At 43.5% G+C, this 16,705-nt stretch overlaps 1 protein-coding gene across 1 annotated transcript in view; it reads left to right on the top strand.

The window, feature by feature from the left end:
• The window catches only part of camkk1a (calcium/calmodulin-dependent protein kinase kinase 1, alpha a), a gene marked incomplete at both ends in the record, with an annotated part of 83,052 nt that extends 71,050 nt beyond the window's left edge, over positions 1-12,002 (top strand). Inside the window, 5 exons of the mRNA XM_083637765.1 lie at positions 2,855-2,942; positions 7,333-7,461; positions 9,534-9,637; positions 11,564-11,611; positions 11,933-12,002. Of these exons, the coding sequence (XP_083493891.1) occupies positions 2,855-2,942; positions 7,333-7,461; positions 9,534-9,637; positions 11,564-11,611; positions 11,933-12,002 (439 nt within the window). The remainder of the gene's footprint in view (positions 1-2,854; positions 2,943-7,332; positions 7,462-9,533; positions 9,638-11,563; positions 11,612-11,932) is intronic.
• Positions 12,003-16,705: the final 4,703 nt, after the last annotated feature.

The raw sequence follows: 16,705 nt of genomic DNA, 5'->3' as shown, positions 1-16,705 counted from the left end.
CCCGCACCTCCCCCCCACCCCCCCCCCCCCCCCACACACAGAGTGGATTTCGGTTGATATCTCTGTGAGTAAACCACCAATTTCAAAAATTTCAACGGATTCGAAAACCTTAGGGGCGTGAGATTTAATATATATTCATATTCCCCACGGAAAACCCATCCTTTAAGTGATGAGGACATAGACACCAAAAACATGCATAAGTCCCCGGTAGATCACTCCAGTGCTCCATACTTCAGCATGCTACTGTATGTTGCGTGATAGTAGGTTAATACTGTTATCTGAAAATGAGAACATGTAGCAGCTGTTAAGATAAATAATTCATCTTAAATGTAATGCACTTACGTCTGGCAGTTTTGTGTAGGACACTGGTCAAATACAGACTATGATACAAAAATAACATCCTGTTTTCATTTACCAGCCACTGCTTTCCCTGTTTCTATAGGAAGTTTACATGGTGAGCGATACATTCAGGCGGTGTCTCGTCATAGACACGTGTTCAATGGGTCAAGGAAATCCTCACATTCTTACCAGGCAGCAGAGTTAGCATTTAGCTGGTAGCCCAGCCCAGGCAGACAGGATCAGGGATTCAACCCCTGCAGTGAATGCATATCTGAACAGACTTCTCCGTACCTACTTTTGAATCCCCAATCATGTAGTATACAGCTGCAGCACCTTCCGCTGGTGAGTCAGGTCATTGAGATATATTATTGGTTTTCCCCATTCCCCCACGCCCTATTGACACAACGTTACCGGAAGTAACGTTTTGTACACAGACCGACTGTATCCATGGGAGACTGTGTACAACGCAAAATCACTGCACAGGCCATGGACAGCTGTATGTTGCCAGCTCCAGGACGCGTGATCCAGCATCCCTGAAGTATGCCATCAAGGAGTAGCCAGGGCGAGGCCACGTAGCGGCCGAGCTGCGTATGCGAGCTGCAGGGCCAGCTGGGCGAGTTGCAGGGCGGGCGAGGCCACACAGCGGGCGAGCCTAGGAATCGAGTGCATAGTTTTAAATAACTCCAAAAACAAACCTGGCAATATCAGCTATATTTCACTTTTTTAATGTATGAATCTACAAGCAATAGAGTACCACAGGGATGACGTATTTTTGTAGTCGGAACGCGAAAGTCCCGGACTTTCGGGTTCTTCACTGTTTCTGCCTATGGGATTTTTGAATGGGTTTTTGGCGCGATGCTTCAAATCAGGTCTGTGGGCAACGCAAGCTTATTCAAACGTGAACCTGTGTTCAGCGAGATAATCTTCACACATGAGGACCACTTTCATGAATTTTGAAGCGTAAATGCGAGCCCTAGAAGTAAAAAGCTCATGCTAAGCTATTCCAGAACTACACACAGTGTCGCATAGGCTTCCACGTCACGTCACCACAGCCAAATTCAACCTGGAGTGTTGTTGATGTGTGCGCTGCTGTGCACTGATAACCCGGGCTGAACCAGGTGAGGGAAAGATAATTTCCGTGTTCGTCCTTTGAAGTGATGACGTTATTGACGTATAATATCCCTGTCCACTCAACAGTGTAGTCTCATTTAGCCGTTTGCTAGCTAGCCGCCCTTTTAACGGCACGTAAAAGCTTCAAAACTCATGAAAGTGGTCCTCATGTGTGAAGATTATCCTGCTGAACACTGGTTCGCGTTTGAATAAGCTTGCGTTAACCACAGACCTCATTTGAAGCATCGCGCCAAAAACCCATTCAAAAATCCCATAGGCAGAAACGGTGAAGAACCCGGAAGTGTTGGCATCTATGTTTTGCGGACTCATTCCTGCGGCTCTCTATACAATAAAAACTTGATGGCACTCTGTAGAGTGCATACCTCAGTGCATACCTCACTCTGTAGAGTGCATACCTCAGTGCATACCTCACTCTGTAGAGTGTATACCTCAGTGCATACCTCACTCTGTAGAGTGCATACCTCAGTGCATACCTCACTCTGTAGAGGTCATACCTCAGTGCATACCTCACTCTGTAGAGTGCATACCTCAGTGCATACCTCACTCTGTAGAGGTCATACCTCAGTGCATACCTCACTCTGTAGAGTGCATACCTCAGTGCATACCTCACTCTGTAGAGGTCATACCTCACTCTGTAGAGTGCATACCTCACTCTGTAGAGGTCATACCTCCGCCAACCTTTCTACAAACTTTCATGGTGTTACGTCAATCCGTCTGGAAGTTAGGCCCCTTTTTGTGATTGGCCACGCCCATTACCATGCCTCCCTTTTGGCTACTGGGCATGGAAAGTTAATCAATTCGTCCTTGGCCCATGACCAACCTGGCACATGGAGGAGTTTGGTGTCTATTTTCTCATCACTTAATGGCTGAATAGAATAGAAACGAAACATCAACACCACAGCACATCAATAGTGCATTCATACCCATGTTTACAGCCTACACTCCCATATTTGTGTTGACTGTAGTTTGCTCATTACATTGATTGCTTTTTGGATAAAAGAACCCTCATCATCACTGATGATTAACAGGGTTTTTCTGTGTGTAGCTGTGCTGGTTATCTAATGGCTTTTGTTGGCAGCCAACTATCTTCCCTGCTGTCATGACAATCCTGTTTAGTTTGTTTCTATTTGCTAAAGTCAGGTGCCCATGCCAGACAGAGATATTAAAATCAAGGATGCTCTCTACCATGATGAGATACACCTTTTCCAAAAGGTCAAGACTGACCCCAAACACCTTCAATTTCCTAATTAAAAACAGTCTCTGACGAGCCTTTTTACATGTATCAGTTAATTAAAAACAGTCTCTGACTAGCCTTTTCACATGTATCAGTTACGTGATCAATTGGCCAATGTGTCTCTGTAACAGTGTCTTGACCTTCTTGCAGACCAAAGATCAGTGAGGGGCTGAGGACTCTGATCTTGTGGATGCTGGATAAGAACCCAGACAGCAGGATCACCATCCCTGAGATCAAGGTAAGGAGCAGAGCAGGTCGAGATAAGACCGTGGGGTTCGAGTCTGTTGTTGAAGTTAACAGTTTGTTGTATTGAACATACAACAAACTGTTAACTTCATGAATATACCAGGAGGATTTCATAGTTCATGACCATTTGCAATGGGTTTGTCCTTTTTCTCCAGTGATTTTTTGCCTTGGAGAGCCCATTATTTGTCCAATGCGCAGGTGCTGACTTGAGTTCTCACAGTGGGGTTCATTAGACTTGAGTATGGTTCTCACAGTGGGGTTCATTAGACTTGAGTATGGTTCTCACAGTGGGTTTCATTAGACTTGAGTATGGTTCTCACAGTGGGGTTCATTAGACTTGAGTATGGTTCTCACAGTGGGGTTCATTAGACTGAGTATGGTTCTCACAGTGGGGTTCATTAGACTTGAGTATGGTTCTCACAGTGGGGTTCATTAGACTTGAGTATGGTTCTCACAGCGGGGTTCATTAGACTTGAGTATGGTTCTCACAGTGGGGTTCATTAGACTTGAGTATGGTTCTCACAGTGGGGTTCATTAGACTTGAGTATGGTTCTCACAGTGGGGTTCATTAGATCTGAGTATGGTTCTCACAGCGGGGTTCATTAGACTTGAGTATGGTTCTCACAGTGGGGTTCATTAGACTTGAGTATGGTTCTCACAGTGGGGTTCATTAGACTTGAGTATGGTTCTCACAGTGGGGTTCATTAGACTTGAGTATGGTTCTCACAGTGGGGTTCATTAGACTTGAGTATGGTTCTCACAGCGGGGTTCATTAGACTTGAGTATGGTTCTCACAGCGGGGTTCATTAGACTTGAGTATGGTTCTCACAGTGGGGTTCATTAGACTTGAGTATGGTTCTCACAGCGGGGTTCATTAGACTTGAGTATGGTTCTCACAGTGGGGTTCATTAGACTTGAGTATGGTTCTCACAGTGGGGTTCATTAGACTTGAGTATGGTTCTCACAGCGGGGTTCATTAGACTTGAGTATGGTTCTCACAGTGGGGTTCATTAGACTGAGTATGGTTCTCACAGTGGGGTTCATTAGACTGAGTATGGTTCTCACAGTGGGGTTCATTAGACTTGAGTATGGTTCTCACAGTGGGGTTCATTAGACTTGAGTATGGTTCTCACAGCGGGGTTCATTAGACTTGAGTATGGTTCTCACAGTGGGGTTCATTAGACTTGAGTATGGTTCTCACAGCGGGGTTCATTAGACTTGAGTATGGTTCTCACAGTGGGGTTCATTAGACTTGAGTATGGTTCTCACAGTGGGGTTCATTAGACTTGAGTATGGTTCTCACAGCGGGGTTCATTAGACTTGAGTATGGTTCTCACAGCGGGGTTCATTAGACTTGAGTATGGTTCTCACAGTGGGGTTCATTAGACTTGAGTATGGTTCTCACAGTGGGGTTCATTAGACTTGAGTATGGTTCTCACAGTGGGGTTCATTAGACTTGAGTATGGTTCTCACAGTGGGGTTCATTAGACTTGAGTATGGTTCTCACAGTGGGGTTCATTAGACTTGAGTATGGTTCTCACAGTGGGGTTCATTAGACTTGAGTATGGTTCTCACAGTGGGGTTCATTAGACTTGAGTATGGTTCTCACAGTGGGGTTCATTAGACTTGAGTATGGTTCTCACAGCGGGGTTCATTAGACTTGAGTATGGTTCTCACAGCGGGGTTCATTAGACTTGAGTATGGTTCTCACAGTGGGGTTCATTAGACTTGGGTATGGTTCTCACAGTGGGGTTCATTAGACTTGAGTATGGTTCTCACAGTGGGGTTCATTAGACTTGAGTATGGTTCTCACAGTGGGGTTCATTAGACTTGAGTATGGTTCTCACAGCGGGGTTCATTAGACTTGAGTATGGTTCTCACAGCGGGGTTCATTAGACTTGAGTATGGTTCTCACAGTGGGGTTCATTAGACTTGAGTATGGTTCTCACAGCGGGGTTCATTAGACTTGAGTATGGTTCTCACAGTGGGGTTCATTAGACTTGAGTATGGTTCTCACAGTGGGGTTCATTAGACTTGAGTATGGTTCTCACAGCGGGGTTCATTAGACTTGAGTATGGTTCTCACAGTGGGGTTCATTAGACTGAGTATGGTTCTCACAGTGGGGTTCATTAGACTGAGTATGGTTCTCACAGTGGGGTTCATTAGACTTGAGTATGGTTCTCACAGTGGGGTTCATTAGACTTGAGTATGGTTCTCACAGCGGGGTTCATTAGACTTGAGTATGGTTCTCACAGTGGGGTTCATTAGACTTGAGTATGGTTCTCACAGCGGGGTTCATTAGACTTGAGTATGGTTCTCACAGTGGGGTTCATTAGACTTGAGTATGGTTCTCACAGTGGGGTTCATTAGACTTGAGTATGGTTCTCACAGCGGGGTTCATTAGACTTGAGTATGGTTCTCACAGCGGGGTTCATTAGACTTGAGTATGGTTCTCACAGTGGGGTTCATTAGACTTGAGTATGGTTCTCACAGTGGGGTTCATTAGACTTGAGTATGGTTCTCACAGTGGGGTTCATTAGACTTGAGTATGGTTCTCACAGTGGGGTTCATTAGACTTGAGTATGGTTCTCACAGTGGGGTTCATTAGACTTGAGTATGGTTCTCACAGTGGGGTTCATTAGACTTGAGTATGGTTCTCACAGTGGGGTTCATTAGACTTGAGTATGGTTCTCACAGTGGGGTTCATTAGACTTGAGTATGGTTCTCACAGCGGGGTTCATTAGACTTGAGTATGGTTCTCACAGCGGGGTTCATTAGACTTGAGTATGGTTCTCACAGTGGGGTTCATTAGACTTGGGTATGGTTCTCACAGTGGGGTTCATTAGACTTGAGTATGGTTCTCACAGTGGGGTTCATTAGACTTGAGTATGGTTCTCACAGTGGGGTTCATTAGACTTGAGTATGGTTCTCACAGTGGGGTTCATTAGACTTGAGTATGGTTCTCACAGCGGGGTTCATTAGACTTGAGTATGGTTCTCACAGCGGGGTTCATTAGACTTGAGTATGGTTCTCACAGTGGGGTTCATTAGACTTGAGTATGGTTCTCACAGTGGGGTTCATTAGACTTGAGTATGGTTCTCACAGCGGGGTTCATTAGACTTGAGTATGGTTCTCACAGTGGGGTTCATTAGACTTGAGTATGGTTCTCACAGCGGGGTTCATTAGACTTGAGTATGGTTCTCACAGTGGGGTTCATTAGACTTGAGTATGGTTCTCACAGTGGGGTTCATTAGACTTGAGTATGTCCCTTGTCTGTCCCTATGGAGGAGCGGGCTAAAACTGAGTCGGTATTACAGGGGCAGGGTCATTCAGTCAGTGAGTTATCATCTTACCATAGACTTTTTATTTTTATTTTATTTTTTATTAAATGTTTTTCGGAATATATATATATATATATATATATATATATATATATATATATATATATATATATATGTATTCTGTCATTTACCATTTTACCATTTACCATTCTAATTTCATTTTATTAATTCATCATTTGACAGGCCGTTTTGTCAGCTGTCACAAAGTTAGCGATGACAAAGCCCACCCATGTAGAGGGAAGATATGATTGGTCAATAATATTACTGTCATTTTAAATACTCTCTCATTGAATTATGACTGAAATTACAGTGGACTAATCAATCACACAGCAGCAGAGAGCTGCATTTTCTTCCCAGCACCTGCAGGCACAAAATTCTGATGGGGTTCCACCCGCTGTGCAGGGAGGCCCGCCCTGTAAGCCACGAGATGAATCACACAGCTAATAAACTAGCCAGCCTGCCCTGTTTGTTTACTTCACGATGACAGCAGGAACGACGAGCAACGTTACCGTTAGTGAAGAGGACATTGTTTTGGATTTATTATCGATGCCGTTTTCAATATTAACTTTTGATGAAATGTTGGGAGTTGGAGGCAGACCCGGAAAACCCTGGATTGTTTGCTTTTTGGCGTCGAGAGTGCAGGGTCCTGGGCCAAATATGGATTGATTTACAGTTGATCCAAGTCAGCCCATCGCCATCGAGGGTAAGTTATTTAAAAGGAGGACAGGAGAGGACGCAGTAGGCTGTAAACACATGGGGCGGGGACTCAGGATAACTTGAGAACCCAGCCTCATACCAGGATGTTCAGTCACAAGCTGCTCCGCTGACTTTGTGGATTATAGAGTAGTTTGAGCTTTTGGGCCTTCATTTTAGGGTAGTGTTAAATGGTCCTGTACCACAAAAACTAAGCACACCTTAACCTCCGGGTTCTGTAATTGTGTGTGTGCGTGCGTACGTATGTGTGCGCGCGCGCGCGCGTGTGTGTGCGCGTGCACGTGTGTGTGTGTGTGTGTATGGGCGTGCGTGCGTGCGTGCATGTAGATGGATCTGTGGGTGACCCAGGGAGGAACTGACCCCTTGCCTCTAGAAGAGGAGCATTGCTCTGTGGTGGAGGTGACAGAGGAGGACATCCAGAACTCAGTCAAATTTGTTCCCAGCCTCTCTGCAGTGGTAAGGAACACTTAAAGCCAAAACCTACTGCCGGTGTGGGGGGGTTGTACATAGAAAATAATAGGGGGGACTGTTTTGACGCACACCATACGGGGAAGGTGTGTTTTCCTTACATAGTAAATACTAGTGTAACTACAGTAGTTACAGATATTATTTGCACCTGCTTACGGTACATCCCGATAGCTATTTGCTCAAATGCACCAACTGAAACAATCTGTCTGATGACTAATCTGACTCTAGTCGGACTCTGGGACAAACAGCCGATATTTCGGGGGTTTCCAGTGTTGCGCGGATATGTCCGCGCCAAGACTTGTGCTTCCGTGTGCCGCTCATTTTTTATAGTCTGATTGACTCAAGAACGGAGTTGATCGACGTAGGGGTTTTAGGTCCAGACGACATTTCGGCTAATAATAATAATAATATATAGGGCGGGCTGGTGGCGTGTGACATAAGCACGGGTGAGGAGCGATTGCATTGTGGGCCAGTATGACAATTGCGGCTAGGCTAGTAGCAGCCACACCAAACTCCATTCATCTGGCAACTAAATGTGGCCCTGTCTAACAGTAAATTGAATACCACCAGAACATAATTTACAAACCTTACGAATCGTTAGACGCCACTCTCCAATTCAGCCTACATATTATCTCCCAAGAAGGACTTCGTGAATGTAAAAAAAAAAAAAACACTGGCGAAACATTTGGATATATTTGGAATGTGTGCTTCTTATTTGAGTATGTGTATGCCGAATTAGAGACATGCTTACAAGTATTCATAAAATGTTCATATTTCCATAAAAAGTCTCAACTTGTATGTTTAAACCATAAGTCGCCGAAGCCTCGACGTGAGACTCATTCATTCTTCATTTTGAGTCTCGAAAGAGCTCCCCGATAGGGAGTTGCAGGCTCCACTAAACCGGCCGTACAACATACACTACATACATAGTACATACATACATACATACATACATACACACATACATACATGTTAGTAATCACAATAAAACAGTACCTACCTCCCGCACTATGTTCTTATCTGAAGTTTCGCATAATCAGTATTCCAAAATATTGCGTAGTTTCCAATACCGAGCCCTTATTCAAATGCCAGGCAGACAGTGGGCTCTGACTAGGTCACATAACAGACATGAGTGACATTACTGAAGATGGATCAAATTACTTCGCTGTATCTTGCGCAATCTATGGCCGGCGAAGTTGTAATATATACATTACATTACATTACGTCATTTAGCAGACGCTTTTGTCCAAAGCGACTTACATTATCACATTTTGTCAACAGTACAGAAAACAACTATGCAACACAATTAATGACAGCTAAGATATTTTGATAGACTAGAGTAGCACCATGTAGGAAGTAGTTTGAGAAGGAATAAGTAACATGTAGCATTAGTAAGTTTGAGAAGGAAGGATTTTTATTTTTATTTTTTAGTTAAAAGATGTTAGTTCAAGATGGGCCCAGGTGGAGCTTGAAAAGGCGAGTTTTTAGTCTTCGCCGAAAGATTGGCAGCGATTCGGCCGTTCTGACCGAAGGGGGGAGCTCATTCCACCATTGTGGCGCCAGGAATGAGAAGAGTCGCGATCGGGACGAGCGACTTTTGAGCCCACGTAGCGGTGGAGGGGCGAGGCGATCTGGACAGGTGGAGGAGCGGAGGGAGCGATGCGATGTGTGGAACTTGACCATAGGCAATATATCGTCATGTCATGCTGTCTTTGGGTCATTTATAAATGAAATTATTTCTGGGGGGTTTTATCGATTTTTCTTTGTACCGCTAACCGTGTGTGTGTGTGTGTGTGTGTGTGTGTGTGTGTGTGTGTGTGTGTGTGTGTGTGTGTGTGTGTGTGTGTGTGTGTGTGTGTGTGTGTGTGTGTGTGTGTGTGTGTGTGTGTGTGTGTGTGTGTGTGTGTGTGTGCGTGCGTGCGTGCGTGCGCAAGCTTGTGTGTGAGTCCACATTTAGTACAGTCTGACCTTACCGTTTGTTCTGCAAAGCCAGCACAGAATAAAAAAGGGAACTTAATCTTGCGTGCATTTCATCATTCTCATGCGTGTGAATGTTTCAGATCCTGGTGAAGGCCATGTTGAGGAAGCGCTCCTTCAGTAACCCCTTTGAGTGTCCAAGCAGGAGAGAGGAGAGGTCCATGTCCGCACCTGGCAACCTGCTCATGTAAGCACACACTAATCCATCAACTGTCAATCATCCAATGCCCAAACCCCTTGCCCACCTGCATGTAGACAAGAAGCACAGACACCCAATCACATGGTGACTTGTGATTCTGCCACTGATGGTAGTTGGCACTACTCTCCTCTGTCTCTGATACCAGGTTAACTAGCACCCGTTTCTCCAGCCACTTCTGCCAGTTTCTGTTGCCATAGCACCATACTTCATCTCTTCATTGGATGCAGTGGCGCTTTTATAAGTGTTTCTTTGTGTGTTGCTTTCAGCTTTCAAGGGGATCGGGCTTTAAAACTCTCGTAACGGGACAAGCCCGTCTTTTATTGTCACACGAACACCACAACACATGCATGCGGCCACAACACACTCATGCTGACGGTGGCCGGTGAAAAGTGTCCTCTGCATTTAACCCATCCAGGCATGTCCTTTTCCTCCGGGGGGCAGGCCAGGAGCAGTGGTCGCTTTCTCGTACAGCGCCCGGGGACCAACTTCGGATGTTGTCGTCACTGGTCGGATGACGATGACGATCTGATCTTCTGCATGTTTTTAGTGGGGGGGTTATATACGGAGGAACCCCCTGGGGGAGCACGGGGAGAACATGCAAACTCCACACAGAGAGAAAGGCCCTTACGACGAGATACCCCACCTGGGCAGTAGGCACTGAAGATATGGGGGGGAAGACAACCACAGCGCCCACAGTGTCCCAGGCGAGAATCGAACTCAGGACCTTCTGACTGTGAGGCGACAGCTCTACCACCGTGCCACCGTGCCCCTGTCGGTGCTTCACACCGACAGTAAATTAAACCAATCCACCAAAGCCCCTTAAGGCTGACTTTGGATTTTCTGTTGCATGAGTTGAAAGCATCATCTGAGAAAAAGTGGATCTTAGCAAATTGGAGCATCTATAGCTGTTTCCTGCAGTGGCTAGTGTATTCTCACCTTGGATAACCTTGGCACGGTAATCTGTATTATGAGTGTCAACCAGACTTTATTGTAACTCTGTAATGCCAACCACAGACTGTAATCCCCCATTGTGTAGGTTTTATTAGATGATTTGAACTCGATCCAGCCCTAGTTTTCTCCCATTACACTCTCAACTCCAGGCTTTGAGAATGCTGTGGATGGGACTACTATCTGAGGTGAAGGTGTCCAGAGAGGTTTTATATGGAGTTTGTAACACTACTGCCCCCTGCTGGGTTATGAAAGCACCTGCCCAACAGCTTAGACTCACGACCATGAGTGACTAACATGAAGTGGTGAATGCATGTGCAGTCCATAATAGACACCGTCTCAGGATCACCAGCTTACTGCTCCTGATTCTTGACCTTCATCACATCATGAAAAGCATAAACCTCTTTGATTGGTGGACCCATCATCAAAGAAAGCCCTGAGCTAATAATTTATAGCTGCTATGTGTAGCACTTTAACATCAATAAATCATTGCCACATTGATTTTGAGACTTTCATTTTTGAGACATTGGATTTGACCAGAAAACGTGTTGCTTTATGGCAATGTATGGCATGTTCTTCCAATGGAGCTAAATATAAAAAAGCTTGCAGTTTTTCCTCACAAATGCAGATGGTGGTACGAGTGAATGGTAGATTTTGGAAAAATCACTTCTAACATGTTTATCCATCAACATGTTTGAGTAACACTACCAATACCACATGGCACGAGATAGAGGCTAAGTTACCAATCGGCTTGACCATAGTCTCATTTGTTTACAGTAATTGTACCAAGGCATCACAATTAATTTTCACAATGATATATTGATCTTTAAAAAACGCTACACATTGCACCTTTAAGTTGCACTCTATTAAATCCCACATCTTCTCCAAACACCATTTCCCTGACCTTAGGTGACCTGTGCCCTCTCACCTATGACGTGTCCATTTTTTTCTCCCACTTTGCTACAGGGACTCGTGGCCCTTCCGGCCCTCTTTAAAACTACACCCTTCACTAAGGTAACACTTTGTGCAATACAGTCCAGCACGCTGTCTGTCAAACATATAGCAGCCTGTGCGAGTGTGCGCCCATCATCATCTGTCCTCCTCACTTCTTCTTCATCCCCCTCATAAGAAGTGATGGAACAACCTTTCCCCAACGGTCATCTCTGAGATCTGTCATCTCGTTGTTGCTGTCATTTCATGTTAATGGGATATAGCTTATTGTGGTTTTTATTGCCATCATCAACGTAAGGGATTGAGAAAAAGGGGGGGAAAGGACATCTCTGGTTGCCCTGTTGTTGTATAAGTAACCCCCCTCTCTCTTCTTGGCTCTTTCAGGAAGGGCAGCAGTGGAGAGGGACCCAGGGAAGGAGAGCTGGAGGACCTACATGAAGACGAGCCCTCTTGAGTGTTTAAGACGCTCCAGTCAGCCTCGCTTCATCTTAAACCCCTTCCCCCTTTTCTGCCTTTCTACCCTTCCCCCTTTACTTCCCTTTGCGTCAGCCCCTGTACGCTCTGCACTCGAGCTCTACTACATTCCCTTCAAAGTCCATGATACAAGCTTGCCCTTCTATCCAGTGGACTCAAGCTTTCCAAGACTATAATCCGATATGTTGCTTGTGTTGGCATTCAAACCTGTACCTCCAGCCTTAGTCCTTTGTCTCCCTGTCAAATTCCTGCCTCAGATTAGCTTTCTTAACCCAGGCCCCCCCTCGTTCATTGATTCCCCAAGCCCCTCCCCCTCTTTCATTGATTCCCCAAGCCCCTCCCCCTCTTTCATTCATTCCCCAAGCTCCTCCCCCTCTTTGATTCCCCAAGCCCCTCCCCCACTTTCATTCCCCAAACTCCTCCCCTTTCATTCCCCAAGCTCCTCCCCCTCTTTCATTCCTCAAGCTCCTCCCCCTCTTTCATTCCCCAAGCTCCTCCCCTTCTTTCATTCACCAAACTCCTCCCCTCTTTCATCTCCCAAGCTCCTCCCCCTCTTTCATAACCCAAGCCCCTCCCCCTCTTTCATTCCCCAAGCTCCTCCCCATCTTTCATTCCCCAAGGTCCTTGGCACTAAAGTCAATATATTGTCTCTCTTATCTCAACCACTCACCTACTTAGCGGTGCTTGAAGAGACAGCAGAGGGACTCAACTGGATCATGAACATTTCAGATGATTGTTCCTGGTAAATGACAAGAGCATGTATGTCTATCTGCGGCCATTCCCCTATGAAGAGGAGGCTGTGCACTGTAACTGTCAAACTGTGAATCTTTTGACCCATACATGCATGGTGAATAGTATCCCTCATCATCAGACTTTCTACAGGCACCTACCACAATCATAAATAAACCATGAGAGCTGGTATGACCGATGCAAAAGGAGTCTCCTCTCCAACAAGGATCACAGACTACAGCATGCAAATGACACCGTATCGTCCCGTACTCATTGAAGTTAGTCAAAACACAGGGCTTTTTCATGCTGTACATAGCGTTGATGTATCAGCAGTGTTATTGTCTGGCTGGCTATCACTCGCCATCCTATGATTCCCTATTCCCATAATCTGTGCCATCAGTAGCTTTCTTTAGGAGCTGAATGTTGATGTGCTCCCCACAATGTGCGCTTCAACCCGTGTTGTAGTTGAGTGACTGAGTCCGCCTCGACTACAACACTGGCCTGAAGACATTTCATACTGCTGTGACGTGTCACTATTCCCCTTCTCTCTCTCTGTTAGAAGTCAGTTCACGCTTCTTCTCAGGCGCATCTCTGTCAAGCTGCTTTGTGTTGGTTGTCAGATTGAGTGTTATATCAAGCAGCTGGTGTCTGTGTGTGCACTGACTCTGAAAAAGGGACTTCCTCCTGCCCACTCTCTCTAGTTCCTTCACTCTTCCTAGTCGCAGATCTGTGTTTGTTGTACAAACATTTCTTGGATGCAGAGCTGGCTGCTCTGGAGGCCACAATGGGTGGAGCCATAGTGGTTTAACTTCGGTAGATTTTTTTTTTTTCAATAAACAAATTCTGGCAATAACAAACATTACAGTATACCAAAATTCAGACTGAGCATTTACCAAATTGGATCAAACAATCAAATAAACAACAAATAAATAAAACAAAAACAATAAGTCAGAGTTCTAAACAGGAATCAAGATATGCATGTTTTGGTACACACTCCATGCTTGTTTGGTTTTAACGTATTTCAATGCTTTCTTAAAGTTAATTATCTCATTCATAAAGACTAAGAACAAAGGTCTGGCATTTTGAAATCTGCATCGGTGAATAAATTGCTTAGCCATAATAATTAACCTATTGTACATCATTTCAATTTGTTTATCTTTCATTATAACTCCAAATTTAATATCGTTATATTCTAAATTGGGCCATTGAGGGTCTTTTTCCGATATCCAATTTTGAAACAGTTCCCAAAAAGATCTAGAATAATTACAAAAAACAGATGCTCTACAGTCTCAATATCAGAATCACAAAATCTACAGTTGTTCATATCAAGGTTAAATCTTTGTCTCAGAAACTCGTTATATGGATAAATATCATTCATTACTTTAAAGTGAGTGTCTTTAGCTTTGGGTGGGATGGGGAGAGTGAGGTATCTACCGGTAGTTCTAATTCTAATTCTTATCTCTTCAGGATAATCTTTTAACAGATTTTTCCTTTTTATTGGTAAAGGGAAGATTACAGAAGTAAGAGTACTTCTAAGAAATTTGTTTGTGCATTTTTTCTCCTTAAATTTGATACTGTCAATACACAGTGAAGGTAGCTGTGGAACGAAAACATTATACAGCAACATCCCTTTAACCGTATTCACCATTGCTTGTGGAATCGCCTTAATAACCACCGAGTATTGTCTTTTTGTGCAATTCACATTGTATTGATCAATAAACGTATTATACTCGAGAAGATTACCATTTGAATCCATCAAATGCAAAATCGACCAAATACCTTTCTCCACCCAGTCACAGTAACACAAAGATTTTCTTTTAAATAAAATATAACAATTATTCCAGATCGGTGAATTATGTGGAGTAAAATTATGTTTATAAATCAATTTCCAATATAATAATACCTGCTGATGAAATTTGGACAACTTCATGGGTAATTTAGTTATACAGAAATCATAACTCAACATAAACTCTATTCCACCACACTTTTCAAAAATTTTAGCCGGGATATTGAACCAGAAACCATCTATATCTTGTAAAAATTGTTGTAACCACTTTAGTTTTATCATTCCATTCATTGCTTCATAATCAATCACATTTAGACCTCCTTCTTTTAACGGTTTTATCGTATCACCTTTTCTAAGATAGTGATGTTTATTTAACTTCGGTAGAAATGCCTAAGTAACATAGACTGAACGTAGCGCTCTTGCTACTAACGGAAAAAAATGTATCTAGCCAGTTATCTAGATCAGTGATTCTCAAACTTTTTCACATCAAGGACCCCTAAACTGACACAAATTAGACCACGGACCCCCATCTGATAAGATTTTGTCCCAGGGTCCCCCATCCAATAAGATTTTTGCTTTTAGATGTTTTGTTACAGAAAGTGTATGAAACCCATGACCAAAATAGTCATACATTCTGTCATTGTGTTACTTATGGATGGAATTATAGTTAGATTAAATTATTACCCTTTTTGCTGGGGACCCCCTGGAAGTCCCTCAAGGACCACTGGGTCCCCGGACCCCACTTTGAGAACCACTGATCTAGGTTGGTTAGTTAACCTAGTTGATCTTCTGAGTTCAAACTAGCATGTTGACCAATGTGAATGTCATGTTCATAAATGAATAAAAGAAGCCATTGCCATTTACAGTTTTAATTTATATTATGACCAAAGTTACTTTTTTGCCATTCCAATTTGCCCACTCAAACAGTAAAATAATTTCTGCCCCCACAGAAGCTGTGCCTCTGAGAAATGTTTATATAACTAAAACTCAAATATGGTTTCCTCCCCCTCGATGCCAGTCTGGGCACATTGTCTCTGTGAATAAAAGCATGTCCGCCGGCAGGGCGCTCAAATCACTTTTAACTGCAGTGAAAAGGAGACTTTCAATATCATGATTGGCTTCAGTACGGGTTAATATCATGATGATAGACCCAGGCTGCAAACAACACTTCCCTATTGACTTCAATACGGGTTCCATGTGGCAGATTAGAAATGGGGAATGCTTCAGATTTCCTCTCAGTATCTCTCTAATACAGGGTGCACTGCAGCTGAATACACTCAGCTGAAGCGGACAGGACCGAGAGGGATTGTAGCATCTAAATGGAATCCGAATGCATACAGATATTAAACCTTTGCGTATCGGGATTTCTGTTGGCAGAAGCAGTGACTTGTGTATGCCAGGGTTGTGAATTTGAGAAAAATAAATCAAGGCATTGAAAGTTTTTGAAAATAGACATAGACATGTGTCATTGCAAGTGCTTGAATTTATATATTTTGTGCAACAATAGAAATTGAAGTTCTTCTGATTTTTCTTCCATTAATGTGTAACAGCACAGTTGAGAGGTGTTCACACATTCAAGCCTCTCTTTTTAGTTGTCTGTGAGCTTCTATAAACCCTGCAAATCATGTATGAAACTATACCATGTTGGGTCCTAGAATTTGAGGGAATTGGGCCTAGAAAGTCCTTGAAAAGCCCTAAATTTGATGTTTAAAAAGGCGTGGGAACCCCCTGGTATGCGTAAAAACATGAATGATGTGGACAGTAAAATGTCAACTTAATTATCATCAGGGTACTGAATGTAAAGCTTTGGTAAAAAAAAAAAGAAAGAAATGCATTTGATTAGGATATGTGACTATCTTTTGAACATTGTCTTAAATGTGCCAAGTGATTCTGATTTGTAGATTATTATAATTTTTTTTTTTACTATATGCGATTTGAAATGAGTTTCTATTATTTTGATAATGTTTGGCTTTTATTTTTGTTCTTTTTCTCTTCTTGGGATGGTGCATGTGAAAGTAGGAGGAGCTTTGTGCAATTTAGTTCACGTGTCTGTTTGCTAACCTGAAGCTGCCAGATGTTTTGTTTTCACATAACCATCTCGTTATGTGGTCGGGAAACGGTTTCAAAGGGCAGACTCTTTCAAAAAAATGCCTGGAAGGTGATTGGAT

Source organism: Poromitra crassiceps (genome assembly GCF_964638095.1).
Source record: "Poromitra crassiceps genome assembly, chromosome: 1".
Lineage (NCBI taxonomy): Eukaryota > Metazoa > Chordata > Actinopteri > Beryciformes > Melamphaidae > Poromitra > Poromitra crassiceps.
This window is presented reverse-complemented; position numbering and strand designations above follow the sequence as displayed.